The 24,749-nt window shown below is 42.2% G+C and overlaps 1 protein-coding gene across 1 annotated transcript; it reads right to left on the reverse strand.

The window, feature by feature from the left end:
- Window positions 1-134: 134 nt before the first annotated feature.
- LOC115514362 (zinc finger protein 354B) lies at window positions 135-23,011 on the reverse strand. Its single transcript, XM_030316266.1, has 5 exons — window positions 22,868-23,011; window positions 21,810-21,895; window positions 17,079-17,205; window positions 15,793-15,888; window positions 135-1,775 (listed from the first exon to the last, which is right to left on the reverse strand). The coding sequence occupies exons 2-5, from the start codon at window positions 21,840-21,842 to the stop codon at window positions 193-195; spliced, it is 1,839 nt and encodes a 612-aa protein (XP_030172126.1). The 5' UTR covers window positions 21,843-21,895; window positions 22,868-23,011; the 3' UTR covers window positions 135-192.
- Between the last annotated feature and the right edge of the window lie 1,738 nt (window positions 23,012-24,749).

Here is a 24,749-nt window from a genome sequence, read left to right on the forward strand (position 1 = left end):
TTTACTTGTCTTGGGATATTTTCAAAAGTTACAGAAAGGTACAAAAGTTTTCCATATACTCATTACATACTCAAAGCTTTTTATCCTTAGAATTTAATATCTGATGAAAACAAAATTAAAATAGATATGTTTTCTCATGTCATTACATTTATTAAATCAATCTCAAATATGTATCTTGTGATGAGCTTTGGTTTAAGGCTTGCACACATGCAAATCTACTTTCAAGGAATCTTCTTCAATGTGGATTTTGTAATGATTAGTAAGAGATGACCTCTGGCTGAAAAGTTTCCCACATGTATTACATTCATAGGGTTTCTCTCCAGTATGAATTCTTTGATGGGCAATAAGTGATGAGCTCTGTCTGAAAGTTTTCCCACATGTGTTACACTCAAAGGGTTTTTCTCCTGTATGAATCCTCTGATGTTGAATAAGAGCTGCACTTTGGCCAAAAGATATCCCACATTCCAGACATCGATATGGTTTCTCTCCTGTGTGAGTTCTCTGGTGGTTACTAAGGGATGAGTTACACCTGAATGTTTTCCCACACTCGTTGCATTTATAGGGTCTTTCTCCAGTGTGCATTCTCTGATGTTGAATGAGGGCTGAACTCTGCCTGAAGGCTTTCCCACACACTTTACATTTACACGGTTTCTCTCCAGTGTGAATTCTTTCATGGATGATCAGCGTCGAGTGGGAACTTAAGGCTTTACCACATTCATTACAATTGTACAGTTTCTCACCAGTATGAATAATTCGGTGTCTGTTCAGTCGGGAAATCGAAGTAAAACCTTTTCCACATTCGTTACATCGATAGGGCTTTTCTCCAGTGTGAATTCTTTCATGCTGAATAAGAGATGCGCTCTGACTGAAGGCTCTCCCACATTCACTACACTTAAAAGGTTTCTCTCCTGTGTGAATCCTCTGATGATAACGAAGGGACGAACTAGACTTGAAGGTGTTGCCACATTCATTGCATAAATAGGACTTCTTTCTGAGGTGAATTCTCTGACATCCAGGAAGGCCGGATGCCTTCCTACCCGGATTATATTTATGGGGATTTTCTCGAGCGTGGATTTTTTGATGTATAAAAAGGCCAGATCTCCTGCTGAAGGATTTACCACATTCTTTACACCTATAGGATTTCTCCACAGTATGGATTCTAAGGTGTTTACAAAGGGACGCACTATGGCTGAAAGCTTTCCCACATTCTTTACAGATGTAGGGTTTCTCTCCAGTATGAGTTCTTTGATGTTGAATGAGAGCTGAACTTTGGCTAAAGGCTTTCAAACATTCTTTACATTTAAATAATTTCTCTCCAGTGTGGTTTTTCTGATGTTTATGAAGGGATGAATTGTGAATGAAGGCTTTTTCACATATATTACATTTATAGCGTTTCTCTGCTATCTTGATTTTTGGTTGGTTAAGTAAATTTGAATTCTGCTTGAAGCTATTTCTTTGTATTTCATATTTTGAGGGTGTTTTTTCTCTAGCGACCCTCTGTTGCTTCACAAAGACTGATCTCAGGCTGAAATTTTGGCCAAAGTCAGTATTTTTATGGCTTCTTTCTACAGTGAGGAGTTTTGTATGGGTGACTGAAATTATTTGTAAACTTTCATTTTTGTCCTTTTGTTTCTTTAATCTGTCTTCATATACACAGGATTTTTCTGATATGAAATTCCAGGGTTCATCCCTTTTGAGTCTTTTCCTTATTAGCTCCTGAAATAATGAATCTTGAGTTTGAGTTGACTTTGTAGTTTTAGGACTCCTCTTATATCCTGGAAAAAAAAATGCTTATGATTCACATGACTGGCTGAAACTTAATGTGTACAAAGAATAAATGTTAATGATACCTAAATAAGGGCTTGCTTTCTGGCTTCCTAGCAAGAGAAAAAAATAAATAATAATGGATGATGGCAAAGGACAAGGGTGACTAAAAAAATCAAAGAAGCTCATTTAAGGAAGCTGAGAGGTGGGGCGCCTGAGTGGCTCAGTTGCTTAAGCATCCAAATTCGGCTCAGGTCATGATCTCATGGTTCGTGGGTTCAAGCCCCGTGTCGGGCTCTGTGCTGACAGCTCAGAGCCTGGAGCCTGCTTCAGATTCTGTGTCTCCCTCTCTCTCTGCCCCTCCCATGCTCACGCTCTGTCTCTGTCTCTGTCTCTCTCTCTCAAAAATAAATGAACATTATAAAAAAAAAAAAAAAGTAAGGTGAGAGTGTACAAGTGACCAGGAGAATGAATGGAGAGGCAGGATTGGAGGATTAGGACATGCGGTCTGGCATCCAAAGCCTATGACAGACTTATACATTATTTCCATGACATTGTTCTCATTAATGCAATTATTTCTACTGCTAAATGTCATCCCTCCAAACTTTTCTGTAGCCTTCAGACTCAGTTCCAGCATTAACTCCTCTGTGTACCCTGTGTACCCTGTGTGCCACGGGCACTGGGTTCACTGGAGGCTCCAGTACCCTTTCACAATCCATTCCCTTTATTATACCACTTACTGCGGTATATATTTTAATTTATATACCTAAGGGAGAAAATTATGAGCATATTCAGAGACAATGAGAAAGCCTTCAAAAAAAAGTCAATAGTAAAAACATTGAAGAAAATAAGAATTTAGGGATACTTTCTCAACATGCTAAAATACATATATTTTACTCCTAAAACCAGTATCTTTTTTAAAAAATATTTAATGTTTATTTATTTTTGAGACAGAGACACACAGAGTGCAAGTGGGAGAGGGACAGAGAGAGAGGGAGACATAGAATATGAAGCAGACTCCAGGCTCTGAGCTCTCAGCACAGAGCCTGAAGCAGAGCTCAAACTCACGAATAGTGAGATCATGACCTGAGCCGAAGTCAGACGCTTAACTGACTGAGCCACCCAGGCGCCCCTACCAGTATCTTATTTAATGAAGAAACACATTTCCACTGTGATCAAGAACAAGACAAGGATGCCCATTATTTTCACTTTATTGTATTCACTTAATTGTATTGTATTGTATTGTATTAATACAGTTACATAAGAAAAATCAGATGCACAAGGATGAGTAAAGAGGAAATAAACTAGCCCTATTTTCTGGTGATATTATACTCTAGCTACTTAACTCCAGAAAACCAACAATAAAAACTTGGTCAGTGATGTAGCAGGATAGAAAATTAACATGCTACAGACAATAACCTTCACTGACCCTAACAAAGGATTAGAGGAATGAATTTACAGGAAATGTAAAAAAACTTCTATGAAGAAAATTTGAAAACAGTCTTGAATAACATTAAAGTACATCTGAACGAATGGAATGACCTCTTCTATTCTTGGATGGACCAACTTATTGTTATAAAAATATAAAGATATTTTAAAGAAAATACATAAAAATATTTTAAATCCTGTGTAGAGATCAGGATTTCTCAACCTCAGCTGACATTTGGGGATAGATAATTCTTTGTTGTGGGGCTGCCCTGTGCTTTAGCACCTACCCTTTCTACCACTCCTACCTTCCCATGTTTACACTTTCCATAATAAAACTAAAAATTAAGTCTTCTTCCACTTTCTGTTATTTATTGCAATAGGAGTGAATAGATTAATCTTTTTCCTCTTAAAGATCATATCTAATAAGAGACCTGCAACTTTATTTACTGTCAGCATGGAGCCCAATGTGGGGCTCAAACTCAGGAACCATAAATGAGCTCATGACCTGGGCCAAAACCAAGAGTCAGATACTTACCCAACTGAGCCACCCAGGCACCCTGAGACCTGCAATTTTAAAAGTCAGTGTTCCACACCTGAATTTAAAAATATCAATATACAAAAGACAAGATCTTAAAAAAATACTTTTACTTAAAAAACATACTTCCTAAGTAGAAAATTAGAATACTTATAGAATTATAAAACTTATCTTTAAATAGTAAATACTGAGGTGCCTGGGTAGCTCAGTTGGTTAAATATCCAACTCTTGGTTTCGACTCAGGTCATGATGTCATGGTTCGTGAGATTGAGCCCTGTGTTGGGCTCTCCACTGACAGCACAGAGCTTGCATGGGATTCTCTCTCCCTCTCTCTCTGCCCCCCCCCACTCACTTTTTTCTCTCTCTTTCAAAATAAATAAATAAACTTAAAAAAATAAATAGTAAATACCAAAGCTTTCTGGATAACTGAAGACAATGGTAGCTCAGTGCAAGCAAATTATCAAAATTGCTTCCCCAAATGATAAGAAATAACTTCATAACTATGAGATTTCTATCCAAGTCTTCATCTTCAACATTGCTTGAGAAACAAGAAAGAAAATACTAAAACTTGTAAAATGTGAGTTAAAAAAGGGAAAAGTGCAGGTGCTTGGCTGGCTCAGTTGGTGGCACATGTGACTCTTGATCTTGGGGTTGTGGGTTTGAGCCCCAGGTTGGGTGTAGAGGTTACTTAAAAATAAAATCTTTAAAAAAAAGAGGGAAAAGTGGACCCCTTTTCATCAAGGAAGATTACAGAGTAGGAAGCTCTAGGATTCTGCCTCCCTACCAAAACAACGAATGAACTGGCAGAATCTGACTGATGGAAGGATTTTGAAACTGTGGAATCTATTTGAAGGCTGGCAGCTTCTAAGGGAAGGCTTGATCAGGAAATTGCAATTTAATTTCAGTCAGTAGCAGCTACCCATGCCCCAGCCTCCAGCCCCATGGCAGGCAGCTGTACTGGCATTCTTTAGATGGCTTGCAGGAGCCAGGATGACAAGAACCTTGTTCTCCAATTATTGTAGATCTGGGTTCTGTCTGAGGATTATTGCTTGGGATCATGGAGGTACAGACAGAAAGGCAAGCTGCCATTGTTGCCCCACTAGCTGAAGCAGCTGCCAGGGAATTTCAGGGCCCATGTCTGTCTTCCCCCTACCCTCTCCCACTTGCATGTTACCTTTTTCCTACTTTGGGGAACCACATATTTAAGTATAAGGAAATTCAAAAGTAACTGCATACACGGGGAATTTAGAAAGTCATCATACATGCCAAGGGAAAGACAAAGGCTCAGAAAAGACATGAGAAAACCTTTAGTTTATATCTCAGGCTGGTCCATGGCACAGAGACACCTGACAAAAACAAAAAATCAGTTGTATATATGAAGATACACACACATACACACACACAGCTACCATTTTTCCCTGTTATAAAGTGATTTTCTTGAATTTATGTGGACATACTGTAGGTCAAATATTATTTTCCAAGATAACAATTATGGACTTTAAAGCTCAACATAAAATTAGTAGCTTCAAAAGTGTTGGTTGTCTTCCCTAGCAATAGCACAATAGAATATTTCAATTTTGTACAAATACAGAACTCTAGGACTAGCTACAAACTTGGAAATCATTTAGCATAATATTTTCATTTCCTAAGAAAACTAGACTCAAAGATTAAGCGATTTACACAAGCTCAAATACGTAATAGTAATAAAGCTGGAAATAAAACCAATTTTTCCTAAAACTAAAATTCGGTGATATTTAAGCTGATTCTCTATCAGCTAAAAATCTAGGCTGTTCTCTAATGTTCCATGCTACTGTGACATAAAAGTATTCAGACACTACAGTAAATCATAGTCAGGAGATTCAGGCCTGGAAGAGGTTTTATCAAATAGCTAAGCTAGTCCTATCCTTGTGAAAAGGAGGAAATGTATGAGAAGGAAATCACTCTGGGAAGGGGGAGAATCTAATTCCTAGAGTTACAACGTTATAAAATTCAAATGTCCGATTTTCAACACAAACAAAACTCACAAGGCATTAAAAAAATAAGATATGACTCACTCAAAGGAACAAAATAGACAAAAAACATCTATGAGGAAGAGATGATGATGGGCATATTATACAAAAACTTTTAAACTTTAAATAGTTTTCAAGAGCTAAGGAAAGATATGGGTAAAGTCATGAAGATGATTTAAAAAATGAAAATATCAATAAAAAGATAGAAAACACAGAAAGAAACCAAAAAGAAATACTAGCGTCAAAGAGTACAATAACTGAAAATTTCACTAGAGAGATTCAAAATCAGATTAGAGCAGGCAGAATCCACAAGCTTGAAGATAGGTCATTAAAATTACTGAGTCTGAGGAAGAATAACAACAACAAATATTGAAGAAAGTGAACAGAGCCTAAGAGACCTGTGGGACACCCTCAGGTGGACCAAAATAGCCTTGCGGAAGTCCTGGAAAGAGAAGGAAAGGGGCAGAGAGATCATTTGAAGACAATGGCTGAAAATTTTCCAAATTTGATGTGAGATATGAATCTACAAATCTGTGAAGCTTAATGAATTCCAAAAAGGATAAACTCAAAGAGACCAATGCTGAGACACATTATCACCAAACTGTCAAAAACCCAAAGCCAAAAAGAGAATATTGAAAGCAGCAAAAGCGAAGCAAGACACATAACATACAAGGGATCTTTGATAAGATTATCAAATTTCTCATCAGACACTTTAAAGGCCAGAAAGTAGTGAGTTGATCTAGTCCAAGTGCTGAAAGAAAGGGAAAAAACTTTCAACAGAGAATTCTCCATCTGGTAAACTGCCCTTCAAAGATGATGAAGAAATTAAGATATTCCCAGGTAAACAAATGCTGAGGGGGTTTATTACTACTAGACCTGCCTTGCAAGAATTATTAAAGGGAGTCCTTCAAGTTGAAATGAAAGGATGCAAGGCAAAGTGATACAAAATGAAGATCTCTGGTAAAGGTAAATGCATGGTCAATATAATAACCAGTATTATTGTAATGTTGGCTTATAACTCTGCTTTTTATTTTCTACATGATTTAAAAGACAAATGTATTTAAAAATTAAATGTATTTAAATACAAGGCTGTGTTTTTAAGGTACACAATGCATAATGATGCAATCTGTGACAACAATAACTGAAAAGGGGATGAGGATACAGGTGTACAGAAGCAGAGATTTTGTACATTATTGTACTTAAGGTGGTATAAATTCAAATCAGAGTGTTATAAGTTTAGGATGTTAAACATAATTGCAATGTAATAAAAAATACAATATATATTTAAAAATGGGAGAATTAAAATATTTCACTACAAAAAATTAACTAAACACAAAAGGAGACAATAATGCAGGAAACCAGGGACAAAACGATATAAGGCATATAGAAAACAAACTGCAAAATGGCAGAAGTAAGTCTCTCCATATCAGTAATTACTTCAAAATACAGATATTGGCAGAATGGGGGGAAAAAAAACCCATAACCTAACTATATGCTGTCTAAAAGGCTCATTTCTTTCTTTTTCTTTTTCTTGAAGTAGAATTAACATATAGTTTCAGGTGTACAATATAATGAGTCAACAATTCTACACATTACTCAGTGCTCATAAGATAGTTGTACTCTTGATCCTCTTTATCTATTTCACCCCTCTTCCCACTCACCTCAAGCAACAGTTTGTTCTCTGTATCTCAGTTTGTTTTTTGTTTGAATAAGAGATTTGCTTTAGATCCAAAGAAATAAATAGGTTCAAAGTGAGAAGATGGAAAGATACTTCATATACATGGAAGTACCAAAAGAGAGCGGGAGTAGCTATAATAGTATCAGACAAAATAAAGTTTAGAAAAAAACTTACAAGAGACAGAGAAGGATAAAGTATATTCATAAAAGTTTCAATTCAGCAAGAAGATATTACAATGTAAGCATTTACATACCTAGTAACACACCTCAAAAAACATGAAGGAAAAATTAACAAAACTGAAGGGAGAAATCGTTATACAATAGTAGTTGGAGACTTCAATACCCCATATTCAATAAGGAACAGAAAAACCAGATGAAAAGAAGAAAGCAAATAAAGGACTTGAACAATACAATAAACCAACTAGATCTAATGGATACATATAAAATGTGCTATCCATCAAAAACAGAATACGCATTCTTCACAAATGCACGAGACATCCTCCAGAGTAGACCATATGTTACACCAAAAACAACTTTCAACAGATTTAAAGATACAGGTATCACACAGGTATTCAACCACAATGGGATGAAGTTAGAAATCAATAACAGAAGTAAACCTGGAAAATTCACAAATATGTGTAAATTAAACAACACCATCTTAAAGAAATGAGTTAAAGAAGAAATCACACAGGAAATTAAAAATACAAACAAATGAAAATGAAATCACAACTTATCAAAACTTATGGAATGCAGTGCTAGGAGGAAAATTTATACTATTCAGAGGAAAATCTGAATAGACAGATAACTAGTAAGATGATTGAATCAGCATTCAAAAACCTTCCAACAAAGAAAGCCCTGCTCCAGATGGTTTCCACTGGTGAATTCTACCAAATATTAAAGAACTAACACCAATCTTTGTCAAACTCTTCCAACAAACTGAAGAGGAGGGAACCACTTTGTAACTTTTTCTATGAAGCCAGCATTGCCCTGATAATAAAGTCAAACAAAAACACTACAAGAAAGCTGAAGACCAATATTCCTTATGAATACTGACTTTTAAATCTTCAATAAAATACTAGCAAACATAATTCAGGATAATAATAAAAGGATTATACACCAGGACCAAAGGAGAGTTATCCTTGTAATGCAAGCATGGTTAACAAATGAAAACCAATTAATGTAATGTATCACATTAGCAGAATGAAGGGGTAAAACCACACAATCATCTCAAGTGATGCAGAAAAAGCATTTAACAAAATTCAATACATTTTTGTGATAAAAGGGGAATGGGAATGGAAGGAAACTGGGAATGGAAGGAAACTACCCCAAGGTAATAAAGGCCACATATGAAAAACTCATCTTTTCCTCTAAGATCAGGAACGAAGCAAGGATGTCCACTGCTACCACTTCTATTCAACATAGTGTTAGAATTTCTAGCCAGAGCAATCAGTGAAGAAAAATAATTAAAAGATACCAAATTGGAAAGGAAGAAATAAAATTATCTCACTGATGGATGGAATGATCTTATACGTAGAAAATCCTGAAGATTCCACACAAAAACTGTTAGAACTAATAAACAAATTCAGCAAAGCAGCAGTAGTAACACAAAACTCACCTGTGTTTTTATACACTAACAATGAACAATGCAAAAGGAAAATAGACAAAATGATTTCATTTACAATAGCATCAAAAAGAATAAAATGCTGAGGAATTAACTCAAAGAAGGAGGTGACAGAATGAAAACTACAAACAATGCAGAAAGAAAGTAAAGAAGACATGAAAAGACACCAGGTGTTCATGGATTATAAGACTTACTATTAAGATAGCAATTCTACTTGAAGTGATCTACAGATTCAGTGTTATCCCTATCAAAATTCCAATGCTGTATTTTTTTTTTCTGCAGAAATAGAAAAACCCATCCTAAACTTCATATGGAATCTCAAGGGACCCTGAAAAGCCAAAATCATCTTGAAAAAGAAGAACAAAGTTGGGATATCACAACTTATTACAAAAAGTATAGTGATTTCAGAACTTATTACAAACTTATTAGTAATTTAAATAGTGTGGTACTGGCATAGACAGACATATAAACCAATAGAATAGAATACAAAATCCAGAAATAAGCCCTCACATATAGGATAAATGATTTTGACAAGAATGCCAAGACCATTCAATGAGGAAGAGACAGTCTTTTCAACAAATGGTGCTGGGAAAACTGGATATCCTCATGCAAAAAAAATGAAGTTAGGCCCTTAACAACTCCACACAAAAAAGTAACTCAAAAATGGATCTATCACTTGAAGACCTAAAACTATACAATTCTTAAAAGAAAACAGGGCAAAAACTTCATGATATTAGATTTGGCAATGATTTCTGAGATAGGGCACAAATAATTGGACTTCATCAAAATTAAAGCTTTTGTGCATCAAAGAACACTATCAGCAGAATAAAAAGGTAACATACAGAACGGGGAGAAAATATTTGCCAATCTGATATTTGATAAAGGATTAATATCCAGAATATACAAAGAACTCCTACAACTCAACAGTAAAAAACAAAAAAAAAAACAACTCAAAAATGGGCAAAGCAAGTGTCCACCAACTGATGAACAGATAAAGAGTAAGTGGCATATATATACATACAATGGATATTATTCAGCTATAAAAAAGCATGATATTTTGCCATTTGCCACAACATACATGGAGCTAGAAAGTATAATACTAAGTGAAAGAAGTCAGAGAAAGACAAATACCATATAATTTCACTCATGTATGGAATTTAAGAAACAAAACAAATGAACAAAGAAAAAAAGAGGCAAACCAAAAAACAGACTTAACTGTAGAGAAAACATGGTTACCAGAGGGGAGGTGTGAGGGGGATGGGTGAAATAGGTGACGGAGATTAAAGACTATACTTACTTTTGATGAGCACTGAGTAATGTACAGAATTGTTGAATCACTATATTGTACACCTCAAACTAATACAACAAAGGATGTGAACTATACTGGAATTACAAAAAAGAAAGAAAAGAAAAACAAAATGGGCAAAGGACTTGAACAGACATTTCTCTATGGGAGATATACCAATGACCAATAAGTACATGAAAAGACACTCAACATCACTAATCAGTAAGGAAATACAAATCGAAACCACCAGATACCACTTTAAACCCATTAGTATGGCTATTATTAAAAAACAACAAACCAGAAAATAAATGTTGTCAAGGATATGGAGAAACTGGAACACGTACACATTGCTGGTGGGAATAAAAATGAAAGGGGCCATGGTGGAAAACAATACAGCAGTGCCTCAGAAAGTTAAGTGGAGAATTATTGTGTGATCCAGCAATTCCACTCCTTATGTACCCAAAATTACTGAAAGCAAGGACTGAAAGAGGTATCTGTACATCCATGTTCACAGTAGTGTTATTCATAATAGCCAAAGGTGGAAAACACTCAAATTTCTAGTGACAGATGAATGGATAAACAAAATGTGGTATATCCATATTAACAGAATATTATTCAGCCTTAAGAAGAAAAGAAGTTCTGACAGATGCTATAACATGGATTAACCTTGAAGATATTATGTGGAGTGACATAAGCCAGACACAAAATGACAAGTGTTACAGGATACTAATTCTGTAAGGTTCCTAGAATAGTCAAACACGGAGAGACAGAGAATAGAACACTGATTAGCAGGGGATGAGGAGAGAGGTGGATGGGGAATTAGTTTAGTGGGGACAATTCAGGAAGGGATTATGAAGAACTTCTGCAGCTAGATGGTGGGGATGGTTGCACAGCACCATGAATGAACTTAATGCCACCAAACTGTACATTTAAAAATGGTTAACGTGGTAAATTTTATATTTGTACCATAATAAAAAAATCATTAGGGGATGACAGAAAGTTTTGTCAACACTGTGGATAAATTGGAAGCTAACTACATACACAGCTGGTGGCAATGTCAAGGAGTACCAACCACTCTGGAAAATAGTGTGGCAGCACCTCAAAAGGGAACCATGTGTCCTCACCTTTTTCTTAAAGCATTTCTTTGAGAAAATTTGTATTTGTAAATCTTTCTCTATGCTTTTGATAGGATATGTATATAAATCTTGTAAAGCCTCTGTGAACATTATAACCCAAAGATGTTCTTAAGAGGCTGGGAGCTGTCTCTTTGAAAGGTAAGCATCAAGAAGGAAGCCTGGAGTTTTGCGCAGGGGAGTGAGATGACCTGATTTACCTCTTTTTTTTTTTTAATTTTTTTTTTAACGTTTATTTATTTTTGAGACAGAGAGAGACAGAGCATGAACGGGGGAGGGTCAGAGAGAGGGAGACACAGAATCTGAAACAGGCTCCAGGCTCTGAGCTGTCAGCACAGAGCCCGATGTGGGGCTCAAACTCAGGGACTGCAAGATCATGACCTGAGCCGAAGTCGGCCGCTCAACCCACTGAGCCACCCAGGTGCCCCCTGATATACCTTTTAATAGAGCATTCTGGCAGCTACAAGAACAGATGCTGGTGGCAGTAGGGAGGTGCAGGGCCATGCAGGGGTCTTGTTAGGGAGGGAAAGGAACAAGGAGAAGACTGACCTGAACATACTGGACATGGCTCCAGAGCACCTGGGCTCTGCTTTTACCTCTTAAGAGATTCACTCTTTAAACCATCACCTGCTGGGTCACTAGGCTGTTAAGGGCAGAACTTTCATGCAAATTAGAAGACCCCTGCCCCCTGCCCCCTGTGCAGGGGCAGTCCAAGCACAGCTTGGTGGGTGGAAGGCAACTCCCAGGTGGCCCCCTGGCTGACCACGTGGCCCAGGTTCAGTCCACCCTACAAGGCTTCTTGCGTTCAGATAACAAAGAGAAAATGATGGGGAAAGAAGAACATATTTTCATTGGAGGTAATTGTTTACCTAGATCATTCTTGAATTTTTAAAAATATTTATTTATTTTGAGAAAAAGTGAGCAGGGGAGGGGCAGAGAGAGGGAGAGGAGAGAGAGAGAGGAGAGGAGAGGAGAGGAGAGGAGAGGAGAGAGAATCCCAAGCAGGCTCCATACTCAGCAAGGAGCCCCACGCAGGGCTCGATCTCACAACCATGAGATCAGGACCTGAGCTGAAATCAGGAGCCAGTCACTCAACCACTGAACCACCCAGGTACCCCTCCCTGCATTTTTTGAATTTTAGATTTCAAGAATAGTTCCATGTTTGGGTGTAAAGCAAACTCATGATGTGTATCACCTTATTACAACTCTTCCAGAAAAGCACCACCTCAGTGATTACAGTTTAAGCTCATAGACTCAGCAGAGACACACACCCTGCGTGCCATCTCCTTCCATCTCTCAAGTTAAAGCATACATACCTGGGATGACAGTTCGTTTTTGTTTTGTTTTTCCTATTTGTGAATAGTATTGAAATAAAAGTAATTTTTTTTAAAAGAGGATATTTGGAGGCAGTTAGAGGTTCTAGGAGTCCTACCCCGGGAGCACGGGCTTTTCCATCACTGGCTGCCCAAGGGGAAGGTTTTGGTTTGGGTCTAGAGTGAACAAGCCGAGGCACTCCCATGAACACCGGCTCCCTCACCCGTGCTCGCAGGGGAGTGAGTTGCCCTCGGGAGGGGAAGCTGCTCTGAGGTCACCTCAGTCCAGACAGATGGAGCCCCCCAACCCCCCAGGGGTACAGGACAGACACAGCCACATGCCCGGACTCCCAGGGTGGCCCATGTGACTTCCACCTGAGGGAAGAGAGGGGGTTCATCCCATCTAGAGACACCCACATACTGGTCAGCTGTGATGTCCTTATGTCCATCCGACATCCACCCACAGTCTACCCTCAGGGACGTCTCCCCAGAATGGAGGAGGAGGCTGACCGGACTCCTACCCCACCACCCGGTGGCCCCAGAGCCTCTCAGGACAGCTTTGGACTCCAGTCACACTATCTATTCCCCTTAACTGAACGAATACTCACTTCACTCAGATTCATTAATGGATCAGAGGCTCCTGAGGTCAGGGCAAAGGGAGCCCTGCTCTTCCTCTGACCTTCCATGCCAGACCCGGCTCACACCCAACAGTGGGACTGAGGACCCTCCTCAACCCCACCTGGTTCCCTGATGGTCTGCATTCTCTGATCACTTCGTGGTGGCCTCTCCCAGCTTCCACAGAATTTGTGTCCTTCTTCCAAATCAAAGTTAAAAAGATAGAAATACAGACAAGGGTGGTTCCCACATCAAAAACCTCAACCTATGGCAGGAAGAAGGCTCCCCTGACCTGGGGACTTGGAGAAGGAGTCCACCTATCCTGCAGGTCCTCTGTGGGGCCCATAGCGTGGGGGGGCCATCACTGACTCGTGTGGACCTGAGGACCCGGGACCAGTCCCCACTTCTACACCAACAGGCTCCCTGTCCACTGCAGGCTGATCTCTGCAGGGGGTAAACCTGGGTCCGTGGCCAGTTACTTCCGACTCCTCACGCACTGTGCGTGGCTCTTGGACACAGTCCAAATCCTGTGTCCGGGCTTCCCTGGCTCAGTGGGTTTTGGTCCCTGCTGCTCTCTCCCGGCTCCCGTCAGCACCTGCTGGCTTCCTTTCTCTGCATAAACACACATGCCCTTTTCTGTGCCTGGACTATTTCTCTGCATCCTCAGATCCCACCTCCTCGGGAAGTCTTTGCCCACTGGGCACGCTCTGCCTGCACCTTTGCCCTCCTGCTCTACCCCCCACCCCCCACCCCACCCCTCCCGCTGAGCCATCTCCCTCCTGCTGCACCCATCCCCTCTCCTGCTGGGCCCGTCCCCTCTGGCCACAAGCTCTCACAGCACTTTGCATCTTTCCAGTGGGGGCCTGACCAGCTGTCATTCCATACCCTGTGTGCACTCAGTTCCTGAACACTTGTGCCCCCACTCGACCCTGACCTGCAGCCAGCGGGACCTGTGTCTTTCTGTCAATGTAACGTTGCCAGTGCCTAGGGTGGAGCTCACTCACCATTTATTACCGACAGGAAAGCCATGGGTGAGGGTTTGAACCCAGATGCTCCAGAAGCCGAGCACCCCCCACCCCCCCAACATTCATCAGCTATCTGTCGCACACTTCCATGACAGCAGCCTCTCCTGTTCCTTTCCTCTGATGACTTCTCAGTCTTGGCCAGATTCTTCTTTCCTAACCCACCTCGTAAATGGTGAGGTTTCCTAGTATTCTGTCCTGTACCTTGTGCCCTCACCTGGTCAGTTCAAGGTTTCAGATGCCACCTTTGTACCCATAGCTCCCTGACATCTCTTTCGAGTCCCCACAGACCTCAATCAACTGTCCACCAGCGTCTCTACTGAAGCATTCCACCCGTGCCTCAACTGAGACCCATCCCACAGCGAACTCAGCTACACCCTTAACAAAGGGACCCCTCGTCTTCCCTCCTGGAGCCCACTAGAAACATCTTGCCTACATGACTAAGTGTTACCAGAAGGTTCCACATCACGTTTTCCCTCATTTTAAATCTATTCCCCACAATGCTTCCAAGGTGACCATTCTTATTAAATTCAAATTACATAAGGACTCCATGAATGTATTCTCTGTGAAATATTCAGATTCCACATAAATAAAGCCCTCTTTCATCCTGCCTATTCTTGATCCCCACCCCCGCCCCCATTCTCGATTCCATTCCAAGTGGGACTACTGTTACCAGCTAAGGTGTGTCCCCTAACCTTTCTCTCTGCACTTCCACACATATTATACATACAAACAGCCACGTAATTTTCCTTAAACACAAATGGGGGCACATCACCATCATGCTCTGTGACCTGCCCTGGAGCTCTGGCCACACCAGCGTGCTCTTCTGTCTGACGTGGCGCTCCATGCCAGGGCAAGGGACTTGCCACAGCTTCTTAAGCCATGCCTTTATTGGAAGACCTCTACATTGTTTCAGATTTAGGCCAATTTTTCTAAAACACCAAGACCATATCATTCTCCTGCTTAAAATCCTTTCTTTCCATGGGACAGTCCATCTCCAAGAATCTTGTTGAAGCACATTGTAACATGGCCCCTGCTAGCTTTCTGACACCCTTTCCTTTCTCAGCTCCTTGTCTCACATGCATCCCCTGAGCCTCCATCAAAATGAATTCTTTGCCATTCTTCAAATACACTGTTTGCTGACTGAATACCTGATGTGCCGCCCTCCTCTGAGAACAGGAAAGAATAAGAGGAGATCCCGAGAGATTCACTTGGGAAGTGATTCCTGCAGAATAAGAGGAGGCTCCTGTCTGGGGCCTTAGTGTCCCCTCCCCGCCACTTCTTGAGGACAGAGAAACTTCCCCAACCAACATCTCCAAGCCCCACCGTCACTTAGTAAACAGACTGCTGCCCAAAGCAGTTCCCGGGCTCCTCCGTCCCAGCCACTCACCTAGAGAGGGGCCTCCAGGACTTTCTTTCTCTACCTTCCAGGGATCTTCTCCTTGCTGCAACAGGGAGATCACTTTTGGTTTGGAAAACAGGAGTCCTGCTCATAGACAAAAAAAAGAAAAATAAAACGAGACAAAAAAACCCAAGTCTTTGTTTTGACTCAAAGAAGCATCACAGATCTATGTAGAAAACTCAGAGGATGGTACAAAGAGATTCTGGGGGGTGCTCCTGCTGTGTCCCCATGATGTGAGGGCATGTATGAGGGAAAAGGCAAGTGACCTTTAGGACATACCTATGTAATAATTGTATGTTAGAGAAATATGATAAATATGCAGCTTTGATTCATGGAGTATCAATGGCTTTCTACAGAAGAGGGACTATGTTAGATGTACAGACTACATATTTGTGAACAGGTACCAAGTCCCCTGTTTAAAATGAGAAAACACAGGGGCGCCTGGGTAACTCAGTTGGTTAAGCATCCAACTCTTGATTTCAGCTCAGGTCATGATCTCACAGATTGTGAGTTCGAGTTCCACGTCAGGCTCTTCACTGACGCATGGAGCCTGCTTGGGATTCTCTGTGTCCCTCTCTCTCTGCCCCTCTTCCACTCGCTCTATCTCTATCTCGAAATAAATAAATAAACTGGAAAAAAAAACGTTTTTAGGTATGCCTGGGTGACTCAGGTTAAGCATCTGACTTCACGTCAGGTCATTATCTCATGGTTCTGGGGTTCAAGCCCCACACAGGGCTCTGTGCTGACAGCTCAGAGCCTGGAGCCAGTTTCAGATGCTGTGTCCCCCTTTTCTCTGCCCCTCCCCTGCTCACTTTCTCTCTCTCTCTCTCAAGAACAAATAAACATTAAAAAAGATTCTTTTTAGTTTTTTTAAACGAGAAAACACTATCTGATTCCCTTTCAAAGGTGGATCATACAATGCTCATTGGGATGTAAAAGCGAATTGGGAAAGGCCGGTGGTGGGTTAATGAAGACAGTTGATGGATGCTGTCTGCTGTGAGCCAAGCAAACAAATCACAGAAACTCCTATAGCGGGAAAATGTTGCCTAAGCAAGAGGGAACTTCTAACATAAAAGTATGTCAGTTGTCCTGTCATGGGAGAAATCCATGCCTATAAGGGGAAAAAAGTTTTAAATAGTTATTAACAATTTGTACAGTCTTAAGGCAAAATTCAGCTAAAAGTTCCTGATGACCCATGGCTTTTATCCTGGGAAGCAGGTGTTGACTTATCCTAATTTCTGAATTTTTTTTATCTACAGAGAAAATTTCCTTACCCAATGAGACCAGGTTACTATAGTTCTCCAGCATCACGTCCTGGTACAAGTTTCTCTGAGAAGGACCCAGCTTTCTCCACTCCTCCCGCGTAAAGAGCACAGCCACATCCTCAAACGTCAGTGACACCTGTAATGACAAGCCATCCCAGCTCACCCAGGACCTCCCATCACACAGAGTAAAGAAGGTGGCAGTGGGGGGTAGATGGGCTCCCATGAAACGCTTCTGATGTTATTCTGGTTTCTGAAGGTTTCAGGTCATTTGTTTAATGAACAATCAGCCAGTGACAAATATATACTGAAGTGTTCATGAAAGCATGAATTGTTAACCAGGCCCTGTGTTAATAAACACTGTAAGGAGATGTGGGGAGGAATTAAGGACATTAGTGGGAATGTTAATTAGAATAACATTTCTGATGACAATTTGATAATAGATATTTAAAGACTTAAAATGTGTGGATCTTTTAACTTACCAATTACTATATTTGCATCACAACGAACAGTGTGCAAAAATGCACCTCCAAGGTGTTTATCATGATGTTACTGATAAAATCACTGCAGGCTTAAGTTAGGTTAACTAACTTGAGACACTGTCTTGAAGCCAGAGGACAATAATAATGGAAATCTAAATAGCTATTATTTATTGAAAGCTTTCTTTGGACCAAGCTCTTCTTAAGAGATTTGTATTAACTTTTAGTGTAAATACTTATCTTTACAACAACCCTATAAAATAGGTACTATATTGCCCCCATCTTACACAAGAAAAAAAAGAAATTTGTCCAAACCAAACAGCTGGTATAGAGGAAGACTCACTCCCCCTGTGTATCGACTCTCAATACTACAATACTGCTTTACTTCTGACACCAGACATGTGTGTTTTCCACACGCCAAGCAATTGTGTGACACCAGCTAGGTGTCTTACGATTTAATTCCATTCTCATGCCATCTACCTGGAGAGAGAGCCTGATTCCACAGGTTAAGGCTCAGTCCCACAAGGCTGCCTCAACTTCAGAGGCCAATCCCAAGTCCAGACGGTAACCCGTGCTTCTTACCAAATGGCTATAAATTGCACAGGTTTCCACCACTCCCCTCCTCAGGTTTAATTAACTTGCTCAAGTGGTAAATGCAGGGAAAGTGCCACAATGCAGGAAAACATTTACTTAATAGATTACTGGTTTATTCCAAAAGGATATTATTGAGAACAGACCCGGGAAAGAGGTGAAAGGTATGTGGGAAGGGTGTGGAGCTTTCACGCCCTCCCTGGATGCACCACTCTCCCCACTGACAACTGTTCACCAACCCAGAAGCTCTTCGAACCCTGTCCTTCTGGGTTTTTATGGCCGTTTCATTATGGGCACAATGAATCAAATCACTGGCCATTACATAGGCATGAATGGCCCTGGGTTGGGGTAGAGAGCCTGAAAGATCGAACCCTCTAATCAAGGTTGGTTCCCCTGATTGGATTGGATCCTTAGGGGCTTTTCAAAAGTCACCTCATTCATATCAACTTTGGCTTGGTTGAAATGACTTGTTATGAGTAACAAAACACAGCAATTTCACCTTTGTTGCTCTGAAGTTATTTCAAGAATAAAAACCAACTATTATTACTCATCATTTAGCTTCCAAACTCTTATAATCTCCTATGTGCCAGGAACAGCAATGAAGACCAAATATATATTTCATACTATGAATCACAATATCACAGCTGGTCAGAGGTAGAGGTAGAATTGCAATTTGGAGGACATCCAAGGCTCCATTCTTAACCATTCTGCAAAACTGCCTCTCAATGTCTACCTCATGAGGTTAAGAAATAAATGGGATAATCTATACAACGGAGATGGATGGTGGTGATAATCGCACAATAATGTGAATGTACTTAATACCACTGAATTATACATGCAAAAAAAAGCTAAGGTGATAATGTCATGTATATTTTATTACAATAAAAAAGCTAAGGGGCACCTGGGTGGCGCAGTCGGTTAAGCGTCCGACTTCAGCCAGGTCACAATCTCGCGGTCCGTGAGTTTGAGCCCCGCGTCAGGCTCTGGGCTGATGGCTCAGAGCCTGGAGCCTGTTTCCGATTCTGTGTCTCCCTCTCTCTCTGCCCCTCGCCCGTTCATGCTCTGTCTCTCTCTGTCCCAAAATAAATAAACGTTGAAAAAAAAAATTTAAAAAAGCTAAAATGGTAAAACAGATGCATACCTATGTACATATAAATACATACATATACAAAACACAAAAGTGAATAGAAAAGGATTCTGATGGACATATACCAAAGGGGTGACAGCAACTATCTCTCGATGCTGCGTTAAGATTGACTTCACTTTCTTCTTTATGTATATATTTTTTATTTCTGAAATTTAATTATTTTTTTAAAGTTTATTTATTTTTGAGAGAGAGAAGGAGAGTGCAAGTGAGCGTACAAGCAGGGGAGGGGCAGAGAGAGAGAGGGGGACACAAAATCCAAAGCAGGCTCCAGCCTCTGAGCTGTCAACACAGAGCCCAACGTGGGGCTTGAACTCACAAACTGCAAGATCATGACCTGAGCCGAAGTTGGAGTCTTAACCGACTGAGCCACCCATGTGTGCCTATTCTCTGAAATTTTAAACATGAGCATGCAATACATGCATAATAAGGTAACTTAGAAATAGTTAATATAGTTAGAAATAGTTAATATAGAAATAATCTTAGCCCTCATAAAAATTTACGATCCAACTGACAGACCAGAAGAAAACCGTGTGCAATGATTTGCTCAATGAAAGGAAACTGTGTAGCTGGACAGGCCTGTATGCCGTTTCCCAGTTCAATCCTCATTTTAGGGACGAGAACCAGAAGTTCCAGGGCAGTCAAGACCCAGGTCACATACTTTCTTAGTAGCAGAGGCAGGACAATAATTCAAGTCTGCCTTTAACCCAGCACTCGGTATATTCTCTCTCTGCTTTTAAACACCCTGTCACTGACTTTTACACACAAGCCCGTGCAGGTGACAAAAGGGTGGCAGATGAGGTTAGGGAGAATGCCACGAGGATTCACTCACACGCAGGGATGGAGAAGATTCTGGCCAAGAGAGTAACATGGCTCCAATGGAATGGAAGAGGAAAGCCTTAGAGAAAAGCAGCCGGAACATGCAATGGCAGGCCTCAGCCCAAAGATCAGACACTAGCGAGTTTCATGGGTCCGAAACACAATGTCACAGTGACGGGCGGTGACACGGGGGCCGGGTCTGCCCTGAGTTCTGAGAGAGGCACCAGGGGAATGGCTGGACAGTAATGAGCATGAACCCAGAGGCCAGACACACTTGGGTTTGAAATCAGGTCACCGGGCTTCCTTGAGCCTCCATTTCCTCATATGTAAAATGGGGATGATGGGGCACCTGGGTGGCTCAGTCGGTTAAGCGTCCGACTTCAGCTTAGGTCACGATCTCGCGGTCTGTGAGTTCGAGCCCCGCGTAAGGCTCTGGGCTGATGGCTCAGAGCCTGGAGCCTGCTTCCGATTCTGTGTCTCCCTCTCTCTCTGCCCCTCCCCCGTTCATGCTCTGTCTCTCTCTGTCTCAAAAATAAATAAACGTTAAATAAATAAATAAATAAATAAATAAATAAAATAAAATGGGTATGATAATTGCTGCGCAGGCAGGAGAGTGAGAACAAAGGCAAAGCCCTCAGGAAGTCCCCCCACGGGACATTAACTGCTACTGTCAGGTGAAGGTGAGTCATGGAAGGACCCGTATCTCCCGGGTCCTGGAAACACGGGATAGCAGTTCCCGTCTGTCAGCACTGATATTACTACTGCAGTAACATCATCAGCTCCCAGAGCTGCCACACAGTGACCATCTGCGAGGGCCCGGCCCGATCTAAACACTTTCCATGCACTTGAATTCACGTGATCCTCTCACCTGCCCTATGAGGTAGGCATGGTTGTGATCCCCACTTTCCAGGAGTGGAAACAGGCACAGAGAGATGGAGCTATTTGTCCAAGGCCCAGAGACAACAACCAAGGAGATGGGTTCAAACCCAGCAGTCTGGCTTAAAAGCCCCACTTGTCAGCCTCTGGATACCCTGCCTCTCCACTACTGATACCCCACGAAATCCTTGCCGCTGCTTCCTGAGGCGTCATCTTTCTGCCTTCGCAGTCAAGAGACCTCTCCAACTGTGTCCCCTCCAACACGGCTATTCCTTGTTCATGCACGGGCCTCCCGGGATGGGGTCCCTCCCCCGTTCCACAACATGAAGATGAAAATGGCAGGTCAAGAACAGTTTTCAAGAGAATGCGGAAGCAAGGCACATGATCTACAAGGTTAAGAGAGAGAAAAAAACACTGGTCTGGAAGAGCCTAGGGAAGGTATCATAAAGAAAAGTCAAAGGTAGGGAGGGAGACCAGGGCGAGCCAAGGAAGCAAGGCCAGAAAGGAACTGCCAAGTGTGCATGTTTGTTCTGTCCCCATGTGACATCTACCTGTCAAGTTAGTAATCAGACAGTATATTGTGATTGATGAATAAAAGAGTGTCTGTTAGGAAAAGAAAAGAGAAACACTGGACATGGCGGGTAGGAGGTTAGCATTCCCTACGCAATCTGCCATCCACCAGGGTGGACCAACTCTTCAAAGAGAAAAGGGCTTGGGCTCCAACCCCTGGAGAAGGTTATACTGAGTAGGGAACTTCAGTTCCCAGGTGGGTAAGTAAGAAAGTCAATCAATCAATCAATCTGTCTCTAAGATCTGAGATGGCAATGAACTCACCCGAGGCCTTGCTTCCCTCTGTCCAATAGCCATATCTTCTTTCTGGGCTCTTCCCTTAGGATGGGTGGAGTCTCCAGAAGGCAGATCTGAAAGAAGAAAAAGGGAGCCAGGAGGGAGAAGCCCCTTCTGCTTTCCAACCCCTCAGAATCACCAACTCTGAAATCCTCACACCACCTGAGAATGACCCCATGTGCCCCCAGAGAGGGAAATAAGGAGCTGTGAGCAGACAGGACCAGAGAAGTGCCGGGTCGCTCTGGCTCAGAGAAAAAGGGTGTAGGACTATCAGCAGCCGCAGCGACTCACTGAATCTCACCGCATGCCAGGGACTGCCAACACCGGTTTAGTCCAGCAGCACAGCTGCCATTGTCAGCACCCCCATTCTACAGATCAGGAAATCGAGGGTAGAGCGGGAGCACCTTGCCCCAGTTCACACAGCCAGGGAGGGTGCACCGGGATCTATACCACGCGCCTCCAGCACACCTGCCCCAACCTCGCTGCCTGCATGGGACAACTTTTCTCCACCTCAAGCTTTCCCCACCCAACTCCCCTCCTATCAAGGAATCTCCAGATTTTTGGAGAAAACCGCTTCGGAAAGGGATGACATCAGTTTTCCTATGGCTGCTATCTGGAGAACAGGCACAGAAACCGAAAACTTCGGTTCCCGTCGAGGATCTGCCGTGGGGGGAAGCGGACAACTCACTTCTGGCGGAAAACGCATCTCTGCGCCCGCCGCCCGGAGGGCAGTGGCGCCGGTGAGGGGCGGAAACACAATTCCTCACGTTTGCTGACAGCCGGTAGCTGGGCAGGTAGCGCTCTGGAAACCGGAGCGGAGGGGGGCCTGGGCCGGTGGGGACAAGTGTCCGACCTGCCGAGGTCACGGGCACGACCGCGGGACGGCCGATGCCGGGCGGGCACATCGGGGGTGCCCGGCCCCTGGCCCGTCCACAACTACAAAGACCCCGCTCGCGCCTCCCGGGCCTGTGCCCCGCGCCCCGGCGCCGCATCCTCCCGAGGCCACGGTCCTCCCTCCTTCATTCCACCGACCCTCCGCCGCTCACCTCGCCAAGACCTCGGGGGCTCTGGGCACCGCGCCTCCCCGGCCGTGCGCCGCAGGCTGAGGCTCCAGCGCTGCTTCGGCAGACAGCAACCCGGGGTTGGAATCCTTCCCCTGGCGATGCCTGGGCGCTGCCTGCGCGGACCTGAGGCCCGGAGCCGCTTGCTGCTGAAGCCGGGTGTCCAGAGAGGCGGGGCAGGGGGTGAATTAGGGACGGCCGCTAAGGCCTCTGGGGAATGTAGTTCACGCGAGGACCCAAGCGTTCTGGGAAGTGTAGTTCTGCGCGATAGCCTGTCACGTGCCCAGATCCCACTTCCGGGCTCGGGGGTCACAGTCCTTGAGCTGCGAAGCTGTGTCTTCCAGTTCCACGGAATGCAAACGTAGGTTCGCCAAGGGCGGTGCCTTGAAGCTGTGCATCTGGGTAAATGATAGTAAGGCAAGTAGACAACCGCCGAGAACAAACGTATTTTCCCTTCAGTGATTCAGCCGCAGGGTATCTAGCACCTGCTACGTGCCAAACACCATTGGTTGGAAATCAGTTGGTGAACAAAGCAAAGATCATTGCTTTCGAGAACTTTTGGGGAAGTTGGTACAGAGCAGACAATAAGCCATGAACATAATTATATAACATTTTAGAAAATACGCGTTATGGAAAACAGCGAAAGGAAAGCAGGGTCGGAGGATCTGGGTGGGTTTGGAAGAATGGAGTTTCTCTGGCAGCCCTCCAGGAGAGGCAATGGAGGGAAGATTCCGGGGCAGTGAAGGAGGGTAGGGGCATTCTAGGTGCAGAGAAGTCAAAGGCTATCTTTTCGTTCTTCCTTCCTTCCTTCCCTCCCTTTTCTCCCTTTTTTTCGTACTAGGAATATGTCCCATTTGGAAGGTTTGCACCTGATGCCAGTACACAGAAGAGGTTAACGATTTGGTGAACATTTTTTCACAGCCCTTTAAACTCCATGTTAATCTCTCAATCACTGCTGACCTCCTTTTAACAAAATGGAATCTTGCAGATAGCAATTGTAACCTCTTTTGGGTTTTTCCCTGCTTAAGAATGTGGTTTGAGCATTTGAATTTGCCAATAAATAGTCTCCCTCACTACTATTTTGAATGGCTTCAGCGCATCACACTACGACTAATTAAATTTTTTAGTTACGTGTATTGAACTAAGCTCAATTTATTTAACCCTATTGTTATATTACTTCCAGTTTTTTGCTCCATTAATATTCTTGTACCTATATCTTTGAAGATTGTTTTCTTAGTTTAAAATTCTTGAGTTACTGGATCAAAGACTGGTGGAATTCTAAGCCCATTGTCTAGTTGCGTTCCTGGAAGATTTTACAGTTTTTATTTCCATAAGCAGTTGGTGACAATATGTGCTGTGCCTAGCATCCATGCCTACTCTGGTTTTTTTTAAACATTTTTTTTGAAAAAGCTTTTGTTTATTCAGTAAGCCAAATTTTTTATATCTAATTTTGAGTACTTGTGAAATTAAATATGATCTCATATTTATCGAACCATTTAAATATTTTCCAATTTTAATTGCTTGTATATGTACTTTATATTGAAATGTTCAAGGGGGCCTGGGTGGCTCAGTCTGTTAAACATCTGAAGTCTGGTTCACCTCATGATCTCACAGTTTCTGGGTTTGAGCCCCACATCAGTGTGAAGCCTGTTGGGGATTCTCTGTCTCTCTGTCTCTCTCTCTGCCCCTCCTCCCTTAATGCTTTTTCTCTCTCTCTCAAAAATAAATAACTAAACGTTTAAAAAAAAGTTTTCAAAATTTTGGTATATTGCATATGCACAAGTTTTGTAAAGAGAGATGTTCTTTGTTGTTTACCTGATTTTGAAAATAAAATTATAAAAAGTTTACACATAGTATGTGGAATGAA

Source organism: Lynx canadensis, chromosome A1 (assembly GCF_007474595.2).
Source record: "Lynx canadensis isolate LIC74 chromosome A1, mLynCan4.pri.v2, whole genome shotgun sequence".
In the NCBI taxonomy this organism is placed as follows: Eukaryota; Metazoa; Chordata; class Mammalia; order Carnivora; family Felidae; genus Lynx; species Lynx canadensis.

Excerpts from the sequence above, each read along its gene's own strand:
- LOC115514362 (XM_030316266.1), bottom strand. The coding sequence starts at position 21,842 with ATGGCTATTGGACAGAGGGAAGCAAGGCCTCGG. Across the intron at positions 17,206-21,809 it reads AGAGGGAAGCAAGGCCTCGG|GTGTCACTGACGTTTGAGGA; the intron begins GTGAGTTCATTG and ends TTGTCATTACAG. Across the intron at positions 1,776-15,792 it reads TCCTGGAGGCCCCTCTCTAG|GATATAAGAGGAGTCCTAAA; the intron begins GTGAGTGGCTGG and ends TTTTTTTTCCAG.